Source organism: Anas acuta, chromosome 6, assembly GCF_963932015.1.
Source record: "Anas acuta chromosome 6, bAnaAcu1.1, whole genome shotgun sequence".
NCBI lineage: Eukaryota > Metazoa > Chordata > Aves > Anseriformes > Anatidae > Anas > Anas acuta.
This window is the reverse complement of record NC_088984.1, coordinates 37,594,465-37,609,130: the sequence shown is the minus strand read 5'-3', so window position 1 is coordinate 37,609,130 and position 14,666 is coordinate 37,594,465. Positions and strand designations below refer to the sequence as shown.

The following is a 14,666-nucleotide window of genomic DNA, read 5'->3' as shown; positions in this document are numbered from 1 at the left end:
TTCTTCACAGAATGGTTGCATTTGGAAGAGATCTCTGGAGGTCATCTGGTCCAACCCCCTCCCTCCCCCCAGCTCAAGCAGGGCCACCTGGAGATCCATCCCAAGATCGTGTGTAGCTGGCTTTTTGAGCATCTCCAAGAAGGGGAAGGGTAGGATTGCCTCCCTTGACCTGCTGGCAGTACTGTGCCTCATGCAGCCCAGGATACCATTAGCGAGCTGCCTTTGCAGAAAGGGGATGCTGCTGGCACATGTTCAGCCTGGTGGCCACCAGGACCTCATCTCCGTTTCTGCAAAGGTGTTTTCCAGTTGGGTGGCTCCCAGTGTGTGTTGGTGCCCAGGGCTGTTCCTCCCTGACTGCAGGATTCCTGTTAAATTTCATGGCTTATTTATCTGGCCTGTGGAGGGCTGCACAATGCCATCGGTCACTCCTCCCACTTTTGTGTCATCTGTAAACTTTCTGAGGGTGCATTCTGCCCCATCATCTAGATCATTAATAAAGATGTTAAACAGGACTGGACCCGGCACTGACACCACGAGTTAACTTGCCTCCAACCAGACTTTGTGCCACTGATCACTATTGTCTGGGCCTAGCTGCTCAGGTTTCAATCCACCTAACTGAAGTTAGTAGGTTTCAATCCACCTCACTTTCTGCCCATCCAGCCCCATGTATCAGTAGTTCACATAGGAGGATCTTACGTAGGATAGTATCAAAAGCCTTTCTGAAGCAGAGGTAGACAGTATCTACTACCCTCCCCTCAGCTACCAGGCCAGTTGTTTCTTTGCAGAAGTTTATCAAGCTGGTCAAGCATGATTTCCTCTCAGTGAAACCATGCTGACTACTACTAATGAATCAACTAACTTGCTAGAACATCTTCATGTCTAAAATACAGACACATTAATGGTTCCTATTTCAGATGTAAAAAGATGGTTCCTATATACATAATAGTCTAGTCTTGCAGTATTTATTGAGGTGGTATTTTTTATGGTAGATTCTAATGGCTTTTGCCATGTAAAGAAATGTAAATTGAATGTTTGTTACACAAATATTAGCCTTCTAGGGCACTAACTGTACAATTGTTTAATTTTCAAGTAGAAGTCTAAATTATTAAAAAAAAAAAAAGCATCACAAAAACTTTAGGAAAGCAGTTTACATTCAAAAGAAATATAACTCATTTTCATGGCCTGAGCACTACATTTCCTACAAAGGCGCATTTCATTGATGAAATGAAAGCTTTCCCATTGTTAGAAATGCACAAATGAGCTTTCTCTTCAGTGAAAGAAATAGTGTATTCTTGTGTTTGTATTCTGCTGTTGTTTGCAGCATAAAGTTCAGAAATAATTTGACCATTTGTTTCCTGTATAAGTTCTATAAATTCTTATCAGGAATGCTGCTCTACTTTACTTTATGAGACATCTAGAAAACAAAGTGTTCTGTTTAATACTAGCAGTGATTTGAAACACCTTCAACCTTTTCAAAAGTCTAAGGAAGGGGAAAAAGAAAAATGGTTTAGATGATAACTGACCATCTTTTTAACAAGACAGTTGTGACTGTTCTTGCCAAATAAAGTTATGCTTGGAAAAACACACTGTAAAGTCAGGGCAAGATAAAAGCATGTAATTGATATGCATTTGTTTCAGGAACCAATCCTCCTGTGCCTTACGAACCTGGAAGCTGATGGACTTGAAAATACTGCTTGGCCGTCTCAATGTTAGAGGAGCAAGCGAGATACGAGATAAATTAGTGTGTAGAAAGTTTATCAAGTTAAAGGTACGATTACAGAGCCGAACTGCCACGCCACCTATCACTGCATGAGAGTACAAGGAAATTCCTTAACCAAAAGCAGGTACATGAGTTATAACATAAAAATTCGTAGGTAGTCAGGTCTAATAAATAAAGGCTAGGCTAACACACGAAATATTCAAAGAATCAATCATTTGATGTGACAGTGCTAGCTTTTGCTGTTTTCGCAATACAACAGGAAGATAAAGGATGAGTTTTGACCTGGTAACACCTGTCATGAAAGTGTTACCCTCCAGTGAAATGAAGATTTCACTTTTGAGAAAAGCACAAATAAAAACTTCCTGTGACAAATGCATTTTACAGACAGAGTTAGTACATCAGCATTACTTATGCTGAGCACAAAGTATTCATATTATGATATTCTTGATAGTAAGGACTTTTTTTTTTTAAACTGGGACTGATAGGTGCCTCTGAGGAAGGAAAAAAAAAACTTCCTGAAATTACTTTTAAAGTAATGCACAAATCTAAGAATTTTAAATTCTTGTACATACAGGAGTTATTACATTTGTTAGACTGTACTTTTAAGTGTTATTTATTGGTTCTTATCAAAACACACAAAACATGCCAGTAACTACTGCAGTTAAAAAGTGAAGCATTTTTAATTTCCTAATGAGATAATGAAAAAACAAAACGTCACTTTCTAACAGAAGGAGTTGTAATGCCCAACAGCATATGGCAATGTGCATTGAAAGTGCTATTGCCTTTGTATACATGGTTTCTAATAGTTGAAAACCTCATAATTAAAGAGAAATAGCAAGGATTTCCTGTTCTTTGGCCAGATTATTATGTGTTATAGCTAGTACAGCATATGGCTTGTTTAAATCTCCCTATCGTGTGTTTGGGTATGAGCGTATTTCTCACTTCAGGATCAAAGCTTTGGTACTATTTTAGAAAATGAGTCTGGACTTCAAACTAATGCTGCATTTTAGTGGGGACTGTTAGTGTTAGGTCAGAGCTTGGACTCGATGATCTTGAGGTCTCTTCCAACCTAGAAATTCTGTGATTCTGTGATTTTCTACAACTGGACAAAGCAAAAAATTCCCCACTGGTTCTTTGCCTGTGTTATTTTATCATAGGGACTTTTAAGCTTAAAACTGTGTGTATTATAATGTACAGTACGTAGGTAACAGCCCTGAGTCAGAGGTCATTTGTAGGGATTTTCCAGCAGGCTAACTCCACTGCTGAGTTACCATCTTTTATGCATTACTAGCATGAAAACATTCAAAACCTCTTATTTAAAATTCACACAAATTATCTCACGTTGCAATAGCTGCTTCATATCCCATTGAAATCCAAACATGGCCACAGTAAAATGCTAGAAATCATACTAACCATAACATTTTATTTGCACTGGTCAGCATCAGATTCATAATGCAGGGCACATCCACTTACTGCCAATGAAATTGAAAGATTTTTATTTATTATATTCTTTATTTTGCCTACTTGTGTGGGGCAGAGGCAGGTGGTTTTAATACAACAGCTGTTGTGCGTAAGATCAACTGACTTCAAATTGCATGACGTGGCACCTGAAAAACCTTAGGTGGTTGTTGTGGTTTAGACATCAGAGTTAATTAAGAATGTTTCTGAAAGCACAGCTGAACTTATGTATGTTTAGTTGGAGTACACGTCTCAGTGCTTAGCCTAAAACCACGCAGCTGAATTCACTCATCTGCTAATTTAAAAGCTAGGAAGGAATGCCTACTTAAACAGCAGTGAATAGTGCGTACTTCTCAATCTTAAATCTCATTTTGATGGAGTTGGCAGGCCCCGGAAGGGTGTCAAGCACTTTCTACTCGGAAGACAATCTCAGTGAAGTAATAGCAAAGTTTAAATTCAACTTTCTGAAACTGGAAATCCATTGCAACAGCTTAAAACAAGCCTCCCAGATGTCACCCATTCCGTTGATTATCAGCTGGCAAACTGCTTCTCCTCAACTACAACACCTGTGTGTAGCCTGGCTTAAATTTAAGGCGCAGGCGGCCTCACTGAGCACACCTGAGGCCTCCTCAAGTGTTTACAGAATGCAGGCTGGGACTTGGCTTTAAGTTTGGTGTCGTTCTCTCAGCTTCTCCTTTGCAGCAGGTACTGGGCGAGGCTTCCTCAAGCCCACGGTTCTGCTGCTTAAGACAACGGATTGCAGTTGGGGGAATAATATCTTAATTACAGCTGCTTTGTGACATTTTGTTACGCTGAGGCAAAGAATGACAGTTCCGACTGAAGCCTCTAACACCAACAAGGGAGGCGGGGGGTGTGTGTGGGGGTGGGGGAGCGGCCGTTGGGGCGCGCGCTGCTGCCAGGCAACAGCGTCCCCTCAGCGCAGCTGCGCGCCCGGCCGCCCGCGGCCCTCGTCGTGCGCGGAAATGGGCAGCGAGCAGGTAGGGGCCGAGGGGCGCCTGGCTGCCGAAGGGGTTGTTTTTTATTTGTTTTCCTTATAAAGTATGAAGAGATTTTAATGTATTCAGTCTGTTTCTAGAACTGCAGAAGCCTTAAATGCTGAAGACAAACTCCAAGAGAAACGCCTAACTGTGCGTGTGGTTTTTCATCGTTGGGCATTAGCTGATATTAATTTGTATCATTTTGCTGGTGGCCTGATTGGTTTGTAGTTGGTTAATTTAATTACAAGGAAGAGTCCGCACCTGAAATCATGTTATGTTGTGTAAGACAATCCTGATCTTTTCAATTTGGTTGGTTGGTTTTTGTTTCTGACTTCCTCGCTCTGATCTGTTTTCCTCTGAAGAAATGTCTGAAATATATTGAGAGAAATCTGTAACTTCCTTCAGTGGATTAAAAGCTCACTGATTTTTCTGTTATTGGGTGTTTCTCTTCTGCTGTGCATGTTAGTGGGTGCGTGTCAGACACTCGCTATCAGAAACAGTCCTCACTTCCAGGACTCTCTTTTTAGCCCATCTCACTGTCAGTGTAAGTTTACTGTGTGTTGTTAAAAAGTACTGGCTAATCTCAGCACTGAATTTGTCATTACCAGCAGGTTGGATGTATAAACTGTGGCACTGAATTTTGTTTTTCAGCAAAAGAATATCAAAACAATCTGTGTAATGTTGCATGTGAAGACAAGATACAGTCTTGGTCATTTTTGTATCCCTGTTATTTATAAGGACATCCAAGTCTCTGTTATTTGTTCCTAACCAGGAATCTAAGGATTGAGACGATAGACATAATCACTGAAAGCAATAGCTAGTACTTCTCTGGAAGTTCAAAAGCATTTTCTCCTGAACAAAAAGATCATTCCTCCTGTCCATGCCCTTGAGAGGACAGCAGGTAGTGTTCCCATCTTGCTGTAGAATCTGGACTAGAGAAACAATGAGTTCTAAATTTCATCCAGTTATGCAATGTGTGGAAAACAAAGAGAAAGTCTGTACTTCAGATTGAGAAGTGGCAGAAGTGAATCCAGTTAGGGTCCAGCAGCTAGAAGGCTATTGACAAACCAGGGCCCAGCAGACTGCTGGGATGGCTGGGAGGTTGCAGCTCTTAGGTATGCAGAGGGTCTGAGGGAACTTTTTTATTCACCCTGAAGGTGTCCACTGTCTTCCACGACCTGAACCATAGAGAAAGGTGGTACCAGATGCCTCTTGGTGCTGTGCACCACCGAGAAGAAACAATGTTCTCAAGTGGTGGTGTAGAAAATGCTGACCGTGTATAAGGATAACATTCTTCACAAAGAGATGATTAAGCAGTGGAGGAATTTGCCCAGAGAGGCAGTGCCTTTAAAGTTTTATGTTTCAGTTGGACAAGGCCCTGAACAATCTGACCTAACTTCTTGTAGTTAATAAATACTGATTTGAGCAGGAGAGGTCCCGTTCAGCCTATAATTAGAGGTCCCATCCAGCCTACTTTTTTTTTTTTTTTTTTTCTCCCTACAATTCTCTGATAATGTGGTTGTATAAAGCCATATTCAAACTCCTCCAAACTCTGTAGGCTACACTGTGTCCTATAGGCTTATCAGTTTGGAAACTGGCCATCTTATGATGCACTGCACGTTCACTATTAGGAGCCATATTCCTGCTAGTATCACAAAAGACTGGTAGCTGCCACACAACCTGTGGTATGGATATATATTTTTTCTGATAAATATGTTATATGACAAAGAAATGCTTCATATTTTCCCAGTAGATTTACAAGCTCTCCAATTACCAGACAAATATCACAGTTGACATGTAGATCTTTCTGTATTGGTTGTAATACTGTAATGTTTTTGTTTGGTTGTTGATTTTTTGTCATTCCAGCCTACAAGACTGTTAGGGCTGGTAGAATTTCAATGATTTATTGTGTGTGAAAAATCTTGCACATGTACATACCCTGCTTAGCTGGAAGATACATTGGTGAGAGCAGTAACCGATGTACTGAAAGAGATATGTGATTATTGTGGCAAACTCTTAGTCACCTTTTCTGCGATAGGCAAAAAAATAGATTAAAAATACCAGGATCTGTCTGCTTGGTGTTCTGAGCACTCCTGTTCACCAGGCATTTTGATCTCTGTTCCAGGTGAATCCAGATGGGTTTAATATCTCATCTGGGGGTGGGGGTGGTGGATTTTTTGTTCTTTGAAAGAGTAGCACTGTTGATTTGGAAACAGGATACTTCTTTGCTGTATGACTCCCACCTCTTACTGCTAGTGGTAGGCAAGGAGTTGCTCCCCATCGTGCTCAGAGGGACTGGAGTGGAAATGTGTTTGCTCCTCTTTCACAAGTTGGACCGTGTGTTTACACAGCAATTCGGTTTATGAAGAGATCGCTAACAACTGATATCTCTATACTTTGTCAAATCCTGCTCTTTTGACAGAAATTTTCTTCAGAGCCTGGTTTGATTTTCTTTTTTTTTTTTTTTTTTTTTTTTTTTTTTTATCTTGCTTCAGAATTGCAAAATTCATGTGAATACTTAAATGCCAAACTTGGGGAGTTCTACTGCACAACTGTACTGCAAATGGTATTAAACCTGGCTTGCTTAAGGGTAGCTCATGTATGTATGCATAGAACTCCTCTGCTTTTTTCTTTCCTCCATTCCACAGCCATTGCATAAGAAACAAAGCAGGATGAGGATGGTAATAGCACAGGTGCACAGTGAACACATCTGTATGAAAAGAGGTGGGGTGGGCAATGCTGGGGCATTGGTGGCAGGCTGAAACAAATGACAAATGGAAGTACAGACAAAAGCACCCCTGTTAGCCAATTTTAGATAGTTTTACAACTAGTCTGTCTTGTTTGTTTTTAGTAAGCTGCTATGCTAAAACATGATAGTCAGAATCCAGGGCATGGTCAGAGGACAATTTTGGACAGAGACTGCATGTGAGGTGCTGAGGGGTCAGTGTTGTGGAAATGTAGAGAATCCTGGGCACTCCTAAATGGAAGCTTAGAAAAAGGGACTATTTTGTGTTTTAAAAAAATGTTGACTGATGAATCTGAATGAAAAATTGAATTGTACATCTATATTAGCTCATAGTATCTTTTAAGGCTTTAACGGATATATTGGCAAAAAGGTTCCATAAATGCTTCCCAACATAAAACTAATTTTTTTCAGAGCTGTTATTTGTCAAAGGTATTTGAGAAAGTTAAATTTTACATGAAAACATGCTAGAAAGAGTAGGGAAATTACATGAAATTGTATATATAAAATTATTGTAAGAGTTGAAAAATGGGATTGTAGCAAGATTACAAGTTCAAGTATTCCAGGAGCCTAATATTAGTACTAATAAAAAGGTTGTTTGTTTGTTTTTTTCCTCCCAAGGCTGGTCCAAGTGGCAAAGGGAAGCCGGCAAAGAGAACAGTGAATTTACTACCACAGTTGTCTCAGGTGGATTTCTTGTTTTTGTTATAGCTTCCATTTTCAAGTATGTATCACAGCATGTTTATATAGAGACCATTCAGATGTGTGCTGAAGTGGAATCATGTATATCACAGTCTCCCCACTATATATCTGCATACAGAGCATTACTGATATTTCAATATTTGGAAATATATTTCAGTATTTTCAAAACTTTAAACATAGAGTATTTGAAAAAAAAATGTAAATATTTAAGTAAGGTATAAAACTAGAGAGCATAAGAGCACTTACACAAGTCTAATATGCTCATTTCTTGTGAGCTGGATATTTTGAAGTCTAGGGCAATATATAAGTAGTAGTTAATTGTATGATTTTTATGCTGCCTTATTTCTGCTATATATTAATTTATTATTATTATTTATTTTTACTATGTTTAAGATATCATCAGTGTTAGAAAAAACTATGACAAATGTAAAAGTAAAATATAAAATATTTATTCCAGACAAGATCTAAGCCACCATGGCAGCAGACTTGTCCTTTATTCCATCTGAGTAAAGAACAGGAAGATGACGAGTCAGGAGAGTTTACTGTAAAAAATGAATATCCACCTGGTAAGGTTAACAGTAGTTTTTTCTACTAATGAAAATGTTTCAGAAACTTAAGTAAATGTGCAATACATTTTAACTTTTTTTTAAACTTCAAAATGTCCTTTCTGCAAGGAGAATATTTAAAGGCAAGATCCAAGAGACTCAAGACACAGGATTCTAGAGATGATGAAGCTGGACCATCAATTTCTAAATTGCAGAGCAGCAGTCATCTGAAAAAACAGCAAGAACGTTTCAGAAGTGCTCTTGTTAACATTATATTGTGAGTTTCCTTATCTTTGAATAATGTACTTTTCCTTTTTGATAATGAATCAAATTTTTAAATAATCTTAAATGTTCTAGATTACAAAGCAAAAGAAAGTTTGTAAATGGGTATGAACTACATCGCTGACTTTAAAAGCTAAAACTTAGGAGGTGAAATGCAAACTTGGTCAGATGTTTCAGTGTTCTTTTTGAATCAGAATGTCTTGTGCTTGTTGTAAAATTTTGCCGGTTACCTTTATTTCAGAATCGATATATAGGGTGGCTATGTATTACTTATGCCAGTAAAATGTATCTAAGAATGTGATCTATACTCTTCACTTAATTAGTTTTGGTTTTGTGTCAGGCAGGAAGACCTTCCTGAAGAACTCCATGATGGAATCCAGCCTCCAATATCAGATTCTTCTACACCAATAGAGAAAGATATTGTGGTAACTAAAGACTGTTTTCAAGAATATTAAATGCAAAATAGTGGTAGCCATTTATTGTAAAAATTGACAAGATTGATACAATGACAGAATTGTGAACACAAAAAAGCACTTAGCTCTAATTACATTTATTTTTACGAAATAAGCCCATATGTCAGTGAAACTCGCTTTAGCAATGGCTGTTTGGCAGTGGACTTGACCAATGCAACCTTTTATCCCACAGAAATACTACTATTACATTCACCATGGAATTGATACAAGAAATGTAGCCCCACTGGATGAATCATGGCTAGATCACGTCTTAGCTTTAATTCCACATCATCTGAAAGTATTTGATGAACATGTACATTCATTAACAGACGAAATGAAAGAAGACTATTTTCTGAGTGTAAAAAAGGCTATAGGTACATTTCTAGTATTTTATTCTTGTTTTATCCTAAGTTGCTGATACTCAGAAACGTTTGTTGTTGAGTTCTCGTCACTGCCGAGAGCAACCAATGTGGAAGAATTATAGGAAGTGCTCTCCTAGATGTTAGAGGTGCATTTTAACAAAAATAATACGCTGGTTTCCTTACCCTTGTAAGGTTGAAAGCTAATGTCATACATTTTCTTTTTTGATCTTTCAAAACTTATACTATTAAAAAGGGCTTTGCAATATATATATATAACTTTCTACTAAATCTATTTTCATATATATCCAAGTAAAACAATTCATCTCAATGAACTGTGCATTTTGGTAAACTTTTTTCCTTTGATAAACTTATTCTCATCTTGGTATTTTATTTTACTTTTTTTTTTTTTTTTTACACTTTTTTCAGTTGACTTTGTTTTAAGAGATACTAGAGAAAAAGAAGAGAAGAAGGATTCTCTTCTACCTCATCGTGCAGAGTAAGAAAATATATTTATTCAAAAACATTGACAGGAGACCAGTGGGGTAAAACAGCATGGGTAATGATTAGTATTAGGTAGTGTTACTTGATGTCAGTTGGAGCACTACACAAAACAGTAACAGTAAATAAGATTTAGTAATTAGTTATGTAAGTTCAAGTAATGATTATATAGCATCTCTGGAAAAAAAAATGAAGAAACATGTATCTACCTCAAATAATTGTTTGGAATTAATTTTATTTTTGCAGTGGTTAGCTAGTAAGAAATCTCCCATTTAACCCCACAGCATTTGAAAATGGGATATAGCAGGGCAAATCCTTGTGTATAACTTGCGTTGTAATCGATGGAACAATGCCCTATTTTGCACTGATTTCACTGAAGCTCTGTATTGTTTATCGATTGTATGTATTGAGCCAAAATGTAACAGGCTTAAGAATGTAGTAAATACAGACTTTTTGTCTCTCACAGCAGTTCACCAAAATGTACTAAAACATTAATAGGTGTCTAGCTTTTTTGCCTGGGTTATACAGCATGTAGGAACCTCTGTGTACTAGTGGGTAGATGTGGCATTTGATTAAAGGACTACCAGAATTCCATTCACATTTGCCTAAAAAATCTCTGGAGGCTACTGAAAGCGAGTGTGGCACGACTCCTGGGGTCACACATCTGCCCAGTGTGGCTCAGCCTAGTATCAACTTTTCTAGAACATACTTTATTTCTTACTGAGATTTGAAAGTAAAGAGGTACCACTTAACATAGGTATAGGCTTGAACTGGTAAATAAATTTGCCTTGTAGGTGCATGAAATCTTACAAATACTGTAGAAACAGAATATTTCCACTGAGATCAACCAGATTCTGCTTTGGGGCTAGTATTACTGTGTGATTTTAAAACCAGAAAATGTTTTGTTATAAATAATATTTCTGGTATGTGGTTTGAGGTATAAGCTTTTAAATACCAACTGGCAGGCTTTAGAGTATATAGGAGGGTGGCTGTTTTTTTGCCAGATACTACTTACGCAATTTGCATCTTGAAAAGAGGAGTAATAAAATAATAATTCATTGTTTTATATTCCCTGGGTAAGAGGCTATCCTACAATTTCTGACTTTGAAGATCTTTCATGTCTCCTAAGAACTGTTGTTTTGTAGGGCATCACATTAGTTTGTATGTAAGCTTATGTCACACACTTGCATACCAAACTCAAAGTATAAAATTCTCCTACTAGAATAGTCATCAGTAAAACAGTTGTATTCTGTTAACAGTACTTGAAGTATGATCTTTATTCTAAAGATAATAGTTTTTTTAGTCTAACTCCCTGTAAACACTTTTTCTGTCTCCTATAGAATACAGATTTATTAAAAAATGGATTAAAGTTCTATATCAGAACTTGAAGATGGGGGGAAAAAAAGCACTATTACAAACATGACTTATTTTTCAGTAATATTTTTGATTTTTCCCTTGGAACTGTGCCATTCTGTTGGAAATAAAGTGTTTCAGTATCTTGTGAACTGAGGTTACATTTGTCTACGTATGGAACTGTGGTCAATTTCTTCCATCTTACTGTTTTTCTTCTTCTAAGATACATCGTTTTTTATTTTTTCTATCAGAGTAAAATCTTGGAGAGGTGAAATGTCTGAATAAATTCTTAGATTAGTTTTTCATAAAACAGTATGAAAAATCATCGTTACTGTTTGAGAACCTAATGGTATTCTCTCTCATGCACTCAATGTTTGTCTAATTTTGGCACTTAATTCTTTTGGTGGGAATACGTGCTGGAGCATTCTCATTCCTGCCATACACTAGTGCCAGGGTTGTTTTTGAATGAAAACTGCCAAAACAATGTCAATAAAGCACTGCTTATGTGCAGTTTAGCACATGGTCAACCAAAACAGTTGAAGGAGGCTTGTCAAGAGGCTTGTATGGGGGAATAGCTAAGCTGTTAATTAGCAATTGCCTTACGTGTGAGATAGTTGCTGTTTTGCTTGGTGGTACTTCTGATTGTTTGCAGTAACAGAAGCCAGAATTACTTTACTGGCAGAAGCTTAGGATGCTACAATTTTGCAGATGTCTAAGGGGCTAGTTTAACACTTTTTGGAGCCTTGTCTAAATTCCTTACAGTAATAACCAGGCTGTGCTTTAGAGATTTTAATCTCTTTTTGTTCCTTGCTTGAGCCATTTACAGAGAGTGTCACATGCAGATCTAGAAAATGCCTCTTGATCCATTGTCCCAAGTTGGTGCTCCTTATGACAGAGCAGTATTTCAGTCTCTAATTATGACTTAATTCCTATGATCCTTTCAGGACAGTATTATTGAAAGTTAGTTCATGATGTGAATATGCAGAGGCCACTTAAAGAAGAAATCGAAGTTATTCATCTAGACCCAGAGTTCTCTGAGGTGGATTCTACATAATCACATCTCTACATAACTTATTCCTTTCATTGGAAACCCAGTGCCTGAGATTTGATGAGAGGCAGAAGGATCTGAGACGGGTTAAAATATCATGCTCCATTTCATATATGAGGAATAACTCTAAGAACATCCAGGAAGGCATGGAAACAGTTACAAACAGTGCAAGACATAACTTAATGGTTCTAGCTATACAAAATAAAGTAATTCTGTCATTGGTTCCTGAATGGGGCTATGCAAAATATACTGAAAATCTGTAGTTACACTTGTATAATCTGAGTTACAACAAAAGTAATAAAGGTTGCAATATGTATTTCTTAATTTGAAATACTCAATATTTTAACAGTAAAATTCAACCGTCTGTGGAAAATGGCAAATTACCTTGTTCAATATTTTTTAAAGGAAATAAAAGTTAGGAGTATATATTTAAACAAACAAACAAAAAACCATGCACACACCAAAATAGTATAATGCTTTTAAAAAGTTGAAAACAGACCCAATGGAATTATGAAAAGGCCCTATAATCGTGACCTTTATCAAATTGAATATGATGTTTATAAACATAAACTCAACATAATGTAGAAAATTGTGTATTAATTGAATAAATATTATATGTATGATGATTTTATTACATTTTAAAGATAAAACATGGCATAAGATACCATGAATAACAGATCTCTTAAGATTTGGCCAGTGTTTCTCTCTCATATATTTTTTTTTAATACACTGGTCAATATTTGAATATTAGCATTATTAATATCTGAATAATCAACAGAAAGCTAGATTGATCTATTCTAATTTGTCTGGGATGGAAATTAATTATCTTAAATATACAAATATTTTTGTTCTTCGAACAGCTATGTTATTCCTGCTGTGTTTTTTCTGTTGTTTTCTGTGTGTACATGTGTGTGTCTTGCTTTGTTTTGTTTTTAGACTAGAAGTATTGCCAAAACCTTGGAATAAATCTTTCACATCAGCATACAGTTACATGAAAGAAAATTTGCATGCAATGAATCCTTCAATGTTAGCTGTTCTGAACTTATGGGAAACTTCATTTAAGTAAGTGTTACATATTTTTCTTAGGTTTTCAGGTGCTCAACGATTTCAGAATCTGAGTGGGGAAATAATGAATGATGATATCTTAAGATTTCCGAGTCACCATATTGAATCTGGGGCAACTACATATACATATTGCTTGTCTGTACCTACCCAGAAATCACATGGGATGATTTTCAAAAATTAATCACAGAATCACAGAATTTCTAGGTTGGAAGAGACCTCAAGATCATTGAGTCCAACCTCTAACCTAACACTAACAGTCCCCACTAAACCATATCCCTAAGCTCTACATCTAAACGTCTTTTGAAGACTTCCAGGGATGGTGACTCCACCACCTCCCTGGGCAGCCTGTTCCAGTGCCTAACAACCCTTTCAGTAAAGAAGTTCTTCCAATGTCACATTTGCCATCTTTATTTCCTGTTGTATGTAGGCAGTTTTAAGCAAGAAGTCACATGTAGAATTTAGATTGTTTAGGAATTTTGTACTTCAGAGGCGTTCAGAAGTTTTAATGTTTGATGTTATATGTAATGACTAACATATACGTTACTCAAACATATGCACAAACTCTGATTCTATAAATGCTTATTAATATACTCAAATGTAGTAATTACTAATTCAATTTAAGATCCTGTATACAGACAGTACTGCAGTACTTATATTTGGGGGTTCTGAAATAATAGAAATAATAATAATGAGCTCTGAGAATAAAATTATATTGAAATGTTTAAAATATGTTTAAAATAACATTGTTTGAAATGTTAAATACAAAAAAAGTTTTATGGTAAAAAGATAATAAATAACAGGGTACTGTAAATATGCTCCTAAAATATTAATGTTATATTCTGTTTCAGAAATTTGCGCCTTCTTGATACGGAAATATTTCACAATAAACAGGAAGCTGAGGAACTCTCACCTTTCCAGATTGAAGTCATCCAGGAAATTGGAAAATCCAAAGCTATTCTATCTAGGAAGTACGATCCAGTGTATCCGTATTTTTGATGTTACAGGAAAATCTATTTCTTCATGTGTTTTTGAAAATCTGAGCTTTGCAGAGAGAGAAAGAATGACCCTTTTTAATAATACATGTTGTGGTGTTGTGAAATGCTTTGAGACCTATGACTGAAAATTGCTTTGTAAATATTGAGCTTATCATAATTTGTGCAGTTTTCTTATTCTGAATTTTGGTGTGATGTGTTTTGCTGGCTTCTTATAGGGATTTTACGAATATATGGATTTTAGTCTGTTATGAGAAACACTTCTGTTCTGAGGACTTGTTATCTAATTGCTCTGCTTCAAAGGATTTTTGGAGCTATTTTTGATTAGTGAAGGTCTGCTTTTTAAAGTTTCTCCAATTTTGTTTTCATTTTTCAAGTAAAAAATGGAAACAGCTAAAATAGTGAATGTTGAAGCAACAAATGAGCAAATGAGAAAGTCAACAATTCA

The 14,666-nt window shown here is 36.6% G+C and overlaps 1 protein-coding gene across 12 annotated transcripts in view; it reads left to right on the top strand.

Annotated features, from left to right (window-relative positions):
* Positions 1-16: 16 nt before the first annotated feature.
* DNAH7 (dynein axonemal heavy chain 7) overlaps positions 17-14,666 on the top strand; it is a 114,771-nt gene continuing 100,121 nt past the window's right edge. For 8 of the 12 annotated variants that reach the window (XR_011097873.1, XM_068686561.1, XM_068686557.1 and 5 more), the window contains exons 1-9: positions 641-1,768; positions 7,541-7,606; positions 8,079-8,187; positions 8,296-8,443; positions 8,789-8,873; positions 9,094-9,274; positions 9,689-9,758; positions 13,098-13,223; positions 14,075-14,194. Coding sequence is in view for 11 of the 12 variants with exons in the window: in XM_068686561.1 (XP_068542662.1) it covers positions 1,676-1,768; positions 7,541-7,606; positions 8,079-8,187; positions 8,296-8,443; positions 8,789-8,873; positions 9,094-9,274; positions 9,689-9,758; positions 13,098-13,223; positions 14,075-14,194 (998 nt within the window). In the remaining variant the exon portion in view is untranslated. The other 4 variants (XM_068686555.1, XM_068686565.1, XM_068686556.1 and 1 more) reach the window with 4 other exon arrangements.